This window comes from Patella vulgata, chromosome 6, assembly GCF_932274485.2.
Source record: "Patella vulgata chromosome 6, xgPatVulg1.2, whole genome shotgun sequence".
NCBI lineage: Eukaryota > Metazoa > Mollusca > Gastropoda > Patellidae > Patella > Patella vulgata.
The window spans coordinates 46,385,655-46,396,302 of NC_065884.2; the positions used below are offsets into that span (position 1 = coordinate 46,385,655).

The 10,648-nt window shown below is 35.5% G+C and overlaps 1 protein-coding gene across 1 annotated transcript in view; it reads right to left on the minus strand.

Annotated features, from left to right (window-relative positions):
• The window catches only part of LOC130010341 (glutathione hydrolase 1 proenzyme-like), a 47,847-nt gene extending 38,906 nt beyond the window's left edge, over positions 1–8,941 (minus strand). The window contains exons 1-3 of the mRNA XM_050552755.2: positions 8,780–8,941; positions 746–985; positions 430–527 (exon numbers count right to left, since the gene is read on the minus strand). Of these exons, the coding sequence (XP_050408712.1) occupies positions 430–527; positions 746–985; positions 8,780–8,835 (394 nt within the window). The 5' untranslated portion in view covers positions 8,836–8,941. The remainder of the gene's footprint in view (positions 1–429; positions 528–745; positions 986–8,779) is intronic.
• Positions 8,942–10,648: the final 1,707 nt, after the last annotated feature.

Below are 10,648 nucleotides of genomic sequence, written 5' to 3' on the forward strand. Positions count from 1 at the left end.
GTGTTTGTACCAATTTTCAACCCCTCAAGTAAATAATTTAATTAAATCAACATGTCCATAATATCATATCTATTGTATTGGACCTTAACTCTGTAGTAAACAACAACAACAACAACAACATACATCCTCTCTTAGTTTTTATAAGGTCGGGTCAATACTTTACATGACACTATATTTTACCTACGCAATTACAGGACACTATCATATAATATGTCGAACAATTTCAAACGTCCAAACTATGGTTAAACAATTTGCTTCTGTTAAGAGTCGCTGAAGTCAGAAGAATTGACCCTACCATGTTATTTCAGGGATTAATGGTATAAATAATATATCCATGTTACATGATGCTATTACATAATATGAATATCATACCTCCACCGATACCCAACACGATATGTGGTTAAATTATATTATTACATAATATCTTACCTCCACCGATACCCATGCTATGTGGTTGCATGATACCAGTACACAATAATGTAGCTATTGCTGCATCTACAACTGAACCACCGATATCTAACACATCCCTGAATAATATATACAATTAATTTTATATTGCTATGACTTGTGTTTTTTGTTACTCCAGTTTAACAAAATACTTAACTAGATTAAATAATAAGAATGACAGGTTGGTGGTTTTACATTTGGAACTAATCTCATAAAATTTTTAATAAAGTTAGCTACATGTATTTACGTTTAACAGTAAATGTCAACAAAATATGAACGTAATATAGTTAGGTTTTACCTGCCAATTTCTGAACATTTAGCATGGTCAGCAGCTACTGCTGCCACTGTTATCAACCGAACAGATTCTTTACTTGTGTGTCCTAGGAGTTCGGGTAAGCCAAATCCAACACCTATACCAATCGCTAATAAACATACTATCATGACTATTAATATTATCAAGATTATGATTGAGCGCCTTTTCGAGCATTTCGTCTTCTGTTTTCGTGGATTCTCAGACCCGCTCGGAGAAGATAACCGACTGAAAAAAAAAACAAAACAAAAAAAAGTAACAAAACACACATACAAAATTGTTTCTATCGTAATTTGACCCGCTGAATCCAATGAATTTTGCTATTCCTCCTAAAAGTGATGGCTAATTCCGCTAGGGGTCCAAATTCAAAATGGAGGCTTATTTTAGAGGGAAACCCATATAGTCCCCTAACAAAGGTGTGCAGTATATTAAAATATAGGTTTTCGGTGTTAGTTACTTCAGATATAAACATAAAAACATGTTCCGACCAAAGGGTATTCCAGGTGGAGGTCATATTGAAAATGGCGGCCAATTTTGGCGAGACATGGCGATGTTAGTAATGTTTTAAACTATAAGTTTTCTGATTCGCCGAATTCATAGAGCGAGTCAAGCATAAATTATGATCCACTATGACACCAGCCGCGGTCACCCTCTCTACCAAAAAACAGAGGGGAAGAAGGGATGGAAAATGTTTGCCAACCTCGGCTTTACCGGCGCGTATGAGTGACCTAATAACTGTCAAGACAAGGTTCACCCCCGTTGCATGATACTGATGAAAGCGGAAGAATCAGACTGTTATACTGATTGCGAGTATTCCAGTGATTCAAGCGAGCGTAAGTTAGACTTTTACACGAGGTTGGACAAGCCCCAGTTAGCTTTTATAAACATTTGCTTTCGACTCACGATGGCCCGATGGTTGATTCTGTTTGACCGTGTATAATTTGTGTCCTTATAAGAATGCAAGGGAAAGAATATCATCGGATTGGAATACCTTTTGGTCGAAACATGTCTTTTATGTTTATAATATTTGAAGTAATTGACAACGAAAACCTATATTTCAATATATTTCACGCCGTTTTAGGGAACATTATGAGTTTCCTTCAAAAATGAGCCCCCATTGTGAATTTGGCTTCCTAGTGGAATTAGCAGTCACTTTTAGGAGGAACACCCAAGCTCGTCGGATTCAATGGGTCAAATTCTTATAGAAACTACCTTCATACCAAGGTTCGAGAGAATCTCTCCCAAATTTTACCCCACTAAATTAAAGTAAATAACCAGAAAATGTCTCAGGGCGGCCATCTTGAATATTAAAATTTCCCCATGTTGGCATCATCATTCAGCTTATGTAACCTTGTTGCGGGGCGTGACATTTTGGGCTTTTTGTCATTGGTACCCCACCGAACAAACTGTCTTGTAGTGGTCATTCTTGATTCCTGTGGTGGCGCTGAACAATCTCCAGTTTTAGGTGGTACCGACTTCAGCTAATCAAGCCTAGTTGCGGGGCGTGGCAATTTGGCCGGACGTCAAGGGTACCCCACCGCACAATCTGTCTGGCAGTGGTAATCCATGATACCTGCGGTTTTGCCGAACAACGTCCAATTAATTGTAGATCGTACGGACTTCAACTAATCTAGCCTAGTTGGGGGAGGGGGGTTGTTGACATTAATAGTTTAATACATATAGACAATACAAGTTGACTCCCTAAGTAAATAATTAGTGGTCTGTGTCCAGGTGGCGCTGTAGTATGATAATAGAGTTGTAAACAATGATGGCTGACTAAATAGTCACTGAATTATATTTTAATTAATAAATAACCTGTTTGAACATTAATAATGTCTTTAATAAGACCCCAAACAACTTACATGGTGTCAGAAGTTTAAAGTGACAGCAAGTATGCAGAATCTACCACCTCCCAAGTCATTAGATTTGACAAATAGTAGAAATAAGAAGGAAGCATGGACTTCGTTCAAGAAACAATTTGAGTTGTACCTGACAGCCTCTGGAGCGAGGAATCAACCAAATGATGTTAAAAGGTCTGGATTGCTGCATCTTGTTGGTGAAGATGGAAGGAAAATAGCCTCCACATTCCAAATAAAAGAAGAGGGTGAAAATGAAACCTCAATAGAAGATTTAATCAGAATGTTTGATGATTATTTTATTGGTGCCAGAAATATTATTTATGAACGGCATATTTTAAGAAAAATAAAGCAAGAGAAAAGGGATTTTGATGAATTTTTGACAGAAATCAAGGAACAAGTAAAAAGCTGTGCTTATGGTGAGATGTCTGACGAAAGTGTTCGAGATCAGATAGTAGAAGGAATAAGTAGTCCAGTCTTGCTGCAGAAATTACTAACCAATAAAAATTTAACATTAGAAGTAGCCATACAGGAATGCAGGACATTTGAAAATGTAACTAAACAGATGAATCAAATGACATCTAAAGGTCAAGAAGGCGCTACTGCAGTATGTCACCAAACCGTTGATGCCTTTAGTAAAAAAGGGAGAAAAACAAATAATCATCCAAGAAAAGATGAAAATAGAAGACATACAGAAACAAAACATAAATATGAGCCAACAAACCAGAAGAAGTTTGACAAAACTTGTCAACGATGTGGTTACAATCATAAATATAATGATTGTCCAGCATATGGTAAAACTTGTACCAAATGTCATAAATTAGGTCATTTTAGTAAAATGTGCAGGACCAAGAAAGTCGACCAATTTACTGAAGACAATTCTGATGAAGATTTATTTCTTGGTATGGTAAATGAAGAAATTATTGATGAATCAAATGATGAAGATAATTTATACATATCAATGGTGAAAGAAAATAATACCAATAGTAAAGATACCTTAGAATGGAACATAGAAGCCAAAGTTGGTGTTCAAGACAGAAAAGTTAAATTTAAATTAGACAGTGGAGCGCAAGCTGATGTGTTACCCTACCATGTCTATCGACAAATATCTAGAAAAAGATTAAATCCAACCAAAAGAAGACTAGTTACCTATAATGGTCAAAGATTAGATATAGCTGGTGAAGTTATTCTTATAGTTAAAATAAAGAATGACAAGAAATTGGTCAACTTTATAGTTATTCGAGATAAAACGGTTCCAGTTGTAGGGCTGAGATCCTGTGAAGATTTAAATTTAATAAAACGAGTAGAAAGTTTAAATAACAAAGACAATGATATATTTAATAAATATAATGACGTTTTTAATAAAACAATAAAAGGTATAAATGTGCCTGAAGTTAAAATCTATATGAAAGATGATGCTAAACCAGTCCAGTATCCTCCCAGAAGAATAGCTTATGCTATTCGTGAACAAGTCAAGGAAGAGTTGAATAGGATGGAACAGAATGGTATTATTCAGAGAATAAATGAACCAACCGAGTGGATAAATGCAATGGTGGTCGTAGAGAAGCCTAATGGTAAGCTACGTATCTGTTTAGATCCCAGAGATTTAAATCAGTACATCATATCAGACCAATATAAGATGCCAACCATTGATGAGATGACTGCTAGGCTGAATAATTCGAAGATATTCACAAAATTAGACGCTACCGAAAGTTTTTGGCAGCTAAAGCTTGATGAAGAGTCATCAAAATTAACAACATTTTCAACTCCATTTGGTAATTTTTGTTTCAAAAGACTTCCTTATGGTTTAAACATTTCTAGTCAAGTATTTCAACGTGTTATGAGTCAAACATTTCAAAATCATGAAGGCGTAGAAGCTTATGTAGATGACATAATGATACATGCTGAAAATCAGAAAATTCATGATGAAAGACTTAAAGCTACACTAGACAAATGTCGTGAAATGAACTTAAAACTGAATAAAAATAAATGTGAACTGAATAAAACTGAGGTAAAATATCTTGGTGTAATTATCACTGGAGATGGTCAGAAAATTGATCCGGATAGAATTTCATCCATTGTAAATATGAAAAGCCCATCTTCTAAGGAAGAACTACATAGATTTCTAGGGATGTTGACATACCTAGCTAATTTCCTACCCAATCTTTCTCAAGAAACTGCAATATTGAGAGACTTAATTAAAGAGAAAAATGTGTTTGTATGGACAGCAAACCATGAACTAAAATTTCAACAGCTAAAGAGAATGTTGACAGAAGCACCAGTTTTAAAATTCTTCGATACAAAAGAAGATATTACTATAACTTGTGACAGCTCACAATATGGTTTAGGTGGTGCACTATTACAAAATAACAGACCAGTCGCGTTTATATCAAGGACATTGACTGATGCTGAGAAAAATTACTCTCAGATTGAAAAAGAACTGTTATCAATTGTATTTACTACAGAACGATTTCATCAATATGTTTATGGTGTGAATAAATTTAAAGTTGTTAATGATCATAAACCATTAAAATTTTTATTTACAAAATCATTGACATCCGCACCTCCGAGAATAGCAAGATTGATGATACGTTTACAAAAGTATAATTTTGAGTACGAATGGATACCAGGAAAAGACTTAAAAGTAGCTGATACATTAAGCAGAGCACCACAACCCCCAAAACCTGAAGATTTAAAGTTTCATCAGGAATTAGATTATTATGTGCATGTGGTACATGCATTATTACCATTTAGTAACACAATGTTAGATAACTTTCAAAAATCGTGTGAAGCTGATAATGAACAATTAGAATTACGTAGAATCATTCAAAATGGATGGCCAGATAATCGTCATGATTTAAATGACACTGTAAAACCGTATTGGAACTTCCGCGATGAACTTTCAAATTTTAAAGGTTTAATTTACAAAAATAATAGATTGTTAATTCCTAAAGAGTGGAAAAGCGACATGCTGAGACGATTACACGAAGGACATTTAGGTTTTGAAAAATGTGTTACTCGAGCAAGATCCTGTATGTTTTGGATCGGCATGTCAAATGACATTGAAAATTACGTAACAAAATGTGAAATATGTCAAACATATAAAAATCAACAAACAAATCAAACACTTCAACCACATGAAAGACCAAATATTCCATGGTTAAAAGTTGGAGCAGACTGTTTTCATTTTAATAATTTAGACTATTTACTGTTAGTTGATTATTATTCAAATTACTTTGAGATAGCTCAGTTGAAAAATTTGTCAGCTGAAGAAACCATATTAAAAATGAAATCCATCTTCGCAAGACATGGAATTCCAGAAACCCTTGTGTCTGACAATGGGACAAATTTTTCAAATGAAAAATTTAGAAAATTTTCAACTGAATGGGGAATAAATCACAAAACATCGAGTCCTCATTATCCAAGAAGTAACGGGTTAGCTGAAAAATATGTTGGAATTGTTAAAAAGTTACTCATCAAAGCTAAAGCTGATAAACAAGATCCTTATTTAGCTATATTAAACTACAGAGACAGCCCAGTTCTTGGATCGAAAACTCCATCACAGTTATTATTTGGAAGACGATTACGAACTAATTTACCAATATCCAAATCATATCTAAGACCTACAAGACAGATAGGTGTTCAAAAGGAAAGAGAAAAGAAGATAGAAGGTCAAAAGAAACAATTTGACAAAACATCAATTGACTTGAAACCACTTCAACCAGGTCAATCAATCAGCATTTGGAATTTTGATAGAAAGAAATGGACTCCTGGTAAAATTCTATATCAACACAACAGTCCAAGATCTTATATGGTACGAAGTGATGATGGTTCAGTAATAAGGAGAAATAGACAACATTTAAAACCTTTCTACACAGAACAATATCTTAATCATGATCCAGTTGACAACACAATTCAAAATGGTGGACAAAATGGAGACAATAACTTTCCAGGAAATTTTGAACTAGAGCACAATCAACCAAATGGACCAAATGAACAACAAGAAGAAATTCAACCTGATATAAATGAACCAAATCTATTGAGAACTGCTAGTGGAAGAGTAAGCAGGAAACCATCATGGATGAGAGACTATGATAACTAAATATATTTTGTTCTGTGAATTTAAAACAATTGGATATTGCATGTTTAGTTTGTTACTTTAATTGAGTGAAGTTTAATTTGTGTTTAAAATTTTATTTTATATAAAAAGGGAGATGTTGACATTAATAGTTTAATACATATAGACAATACAAGTTGACTCCCTAAGTAAATAATTAGTGGTCTGTGTCCAGGTGGCGCTGTAGTATGATAATAGAGTTGTAAACAATGATGGCTGACTAAATAGTCACTGAATTATATTTTAATTAATAAATAACCTGTTTGAACATTAATAATGTCTTTAATAAGACCCCAAACAACTTACAGGGGTCATGGTATTTTGGGCGTGTCTGTCAAGGGTACCCCACCGCACAATCTGTCTGGCAGTAGTAATCCATGATTCCTGCAGTTTTGCCGAACAAGGTCCAATTAATTGTAGATCGTACAGACTTCAAATAATCTACCCTAGTTGGGGGAGTGGGGGGGGGGGGGGCGTGTCTATCAGGGGTAACCCATCACACAAACTGTCTTGCAGTGGTCGTTCTTGATTGATGTGGTGGTGCTGAACAACTTCCAAGTAGTTTTAGGTGGTACGGGCTTCAGCTAATCTAGGCTAGGTGGGGAGGGGGCGGGCTGGTATTTTGGGCATGTGCGTTAGGGGTATCCGACCGCACAAACTGTCTGGCAGTGATCATTCATTATTCCTGTGGAGCTGAACGACTTCCAAGCAGTTTTAGGCGGTACGGATTTAAGCTAATCTAGCCTAGCTGGGAGGCGTGGCATATTGGGTGTGTCTGTTCTGTTAGGGGTAATCCACCGCATAAACTGTCTGCCAGTGATCAATCATGATTTCTGTGTTGGTGCTGAACAACTTCCACAAACAGTTTTAAGTGGTACAGATTTCAGCTAATCTAGCCTAGCTGTGGTCTGGCAATAACATAACTCTGTTGGGGGTACCCCACCACTAGAAATGTCTGTCAAAATGTTTTTGTAATACCTGGAGATGTAAGGTACACTGCTGTACCATTTTCATGTGGTACACTTTTGAGCTAATCTAGCTCAAGAATTCATACCCAGTATCGCAGCCCTCACAGCCACACCCACCACCAGATACCCGGCAGACTTGCATTCTGATGATACCAGATATGCATGCTTTGATACCATATAGGTGAAAATTGGCACACTTTTCAGCTAGGCTAACCTCCTGGGCTCCCGGTCTATAATTTAAAAATTGATGATTATCGGGCTTTGTATATTAGGACCTAAGACTTGATGCTCCGCGCTGGATATTGCTGCGTTATAAGAATGATTCAAAACATTTAATGCAATGATCCAAGATCCAGATAGGTTCATAATTGAAACTTTTAATTTAATTGCCATTCTAAACGACACCCATTTTGTTGCAAAATGACATTCCTTTACGTCAATGAAACGCTACATTAATGGGCTATATATTTGATGTTTTCCTCTTGGATGATGTTAACAAAAAGAAAAATATATAGTTGGTATCGTTTACCTGACTCCATTTATATAGTAACATCGATTGGAAACATTGAATCTACTAAAAGTGTCAAAACTCAAAACTGCACATGCTCTGATTAAAACGATTGTTCCTTAAGTCAACGTTAGCTTATTATGTTTATATTTTTATGCGACTCCATTCAGTTAAAATTCTTCATGTATTTTAAAGGTGACTTTATTTCAAGCCAGAAATCTTCTCTTTTTTTCATTCTACCTACCTGCTACAGAAACATAAAAAATCTGTTGGTTAATTATCTGTTGAAACTATATTAATAATTATCCTTTAGAAACTTTAAACTAACATTTAAAGTAAATGTACGACAAATGTTAAACTATATTAAATAAATCATATGACACACTTTTATGGAATAACAATTGCTATGGTTTATTTCACTGCGACGTTTCAACAAGATTTCACATTTGTTGAAATGTCATAGTGAAATAAACAATAGTAATTGTTATTCCATATAAAGTGTGTTATTTGATTATGTTCCAATTACTAAATGGCATTCAAAGACTTCTAAACAAATGTTAAACTATTTCTTACCCGTCCTTATTTGTGTCATTTTGCTTTTTGAAAACTTCATTTTCAATATCCGACATTTTATCCTTTTATTATCTGCTTACAATTGCTTTGTAAGTAATATTATCCCTTTAAACCATGTACTCAAACTAAACAGAGCCTTACTCCAAACTTACTCACACATACTTCTACTGTTCATCAAATCGCATATAGAACCAAAAGCTACCCGAGGTAAGACAGCGATAAGACAGAAGATATCGCGTTACTTGTTACTGATATCTTTGTGCTTCGATATGACAAACGCCTGCCATTTGCTGCGATAGAATTTATATACCTAACATGAATTTCCTAAATTTATAAATAGCATGCTGACTGATGATTTAGTTGAGAAAGCGTGTTATAATAGCATTACCTTCTGCACCTTCAACCTTTAATAACTTTGGCTTATAGAATCCCAATGCGCCGCCATTGTTTTGGGCATGGATTTCTGAACTTTGCAGATAAAACAAAAACCTGGCATAGCCAATCTAAATTTTATTAAACAAAGGTCGTCAAGCAATAAAACACTAGCCGCAAAGTCGCCCAAACAGAAATATTAAAGATAGGTTGCCAGGCAACGAAACATACGCCCACAGCAGCTAAATCGTGTTGGCAGTCAACATGAGTTTTCGCATATTTTTACTTTTTTCGGTAATGAAACATTTATAATACACTAAAATCTGATTAAGAGTAACAACTCATGAAGTAATTATCAGAAACCCATTAGAATTTTTTTTTTTTTTTTATAAAGTTCTGCCCCACGCTAACGTTTAGTATACGAAACTTTTAATATCATAGATTTAGCTGTTCAAGTCTTTTATAAAAAAAATCATTGAAAATCAATATACTTGTTCGTCTCAAGAGCTTAAACTCCGTGTATCAATCTGAAGTCAATCGGGTGATAACTTTAGCCTCTAGATTTTTCAAAGTGATCAAGGGCCATAACTGTGGCAGTAATTATCGGAAATCGTTGAAATGGGATTCTTCGTCTCATGACCTCAAACACTGTGTATAAATTTAAAGTCAATCTTATATTAACTTTAGCCTCTAGAGCGTCCACATTGTGGACAATGGACGGACGGAGGCGACGACAATATACGACCACATTTCAATGTGGGCTTATAAAAAACGTAGCCTCTGTCGCGTCCAGGTTTTCGGCTAAAGGGACATAACTCCGATTATCGATAAAGTTCGTTTTCTCATAACCCCAATGCTTCAAGTCATACTATAGACACTATTGCTTTACCGAGTTTTCGGGGAAAGAGGCATAACTCAGGAACGGGTGTCGCGGAACGCTGAAATCTTCTCGTGATCCCAATGAAGCACACCACATTTGAACCAAATATGTTAAAAACTGCAGCTTTCTGTTTTCGTCAAAGGAGGGTGATAGTGTAACTCCGAAACGGAAGGTCGTGGAATGCAGAGCCAGTCCCTGGCGAGTAGGCGTACCAACAGAGAACGATAAAAATCAAGAGGTTTCATAATCTCATGTTCTCAACCCACAAACATTGTTAACAGAAAGTCCGACGCATCCGAGATCTTGTGACCCTTAACCTATGTTTATATTTCAACTAAATCGGACCATAAGTGTGGCCTCTAGAGGGTCAACAAACTTTGTGCATATTTCACAGTTTGCATAAAAGGCGGGGATCATAAGCCAATACGTTGCGGTCAAATATTGAACTCATCCAAGACCATTTGATCCTTAGAATATATTTAATTTTCGTCTGAATCGGACAAATATTGTTGCCTCCTCTGGAGCCCCCAAACCGCGGTATATCTATTACGGTCGGAATTACACTAAAGTCGAACTCATCCGCGATTTTTATGTAATAAACATATATTTTAATGTTT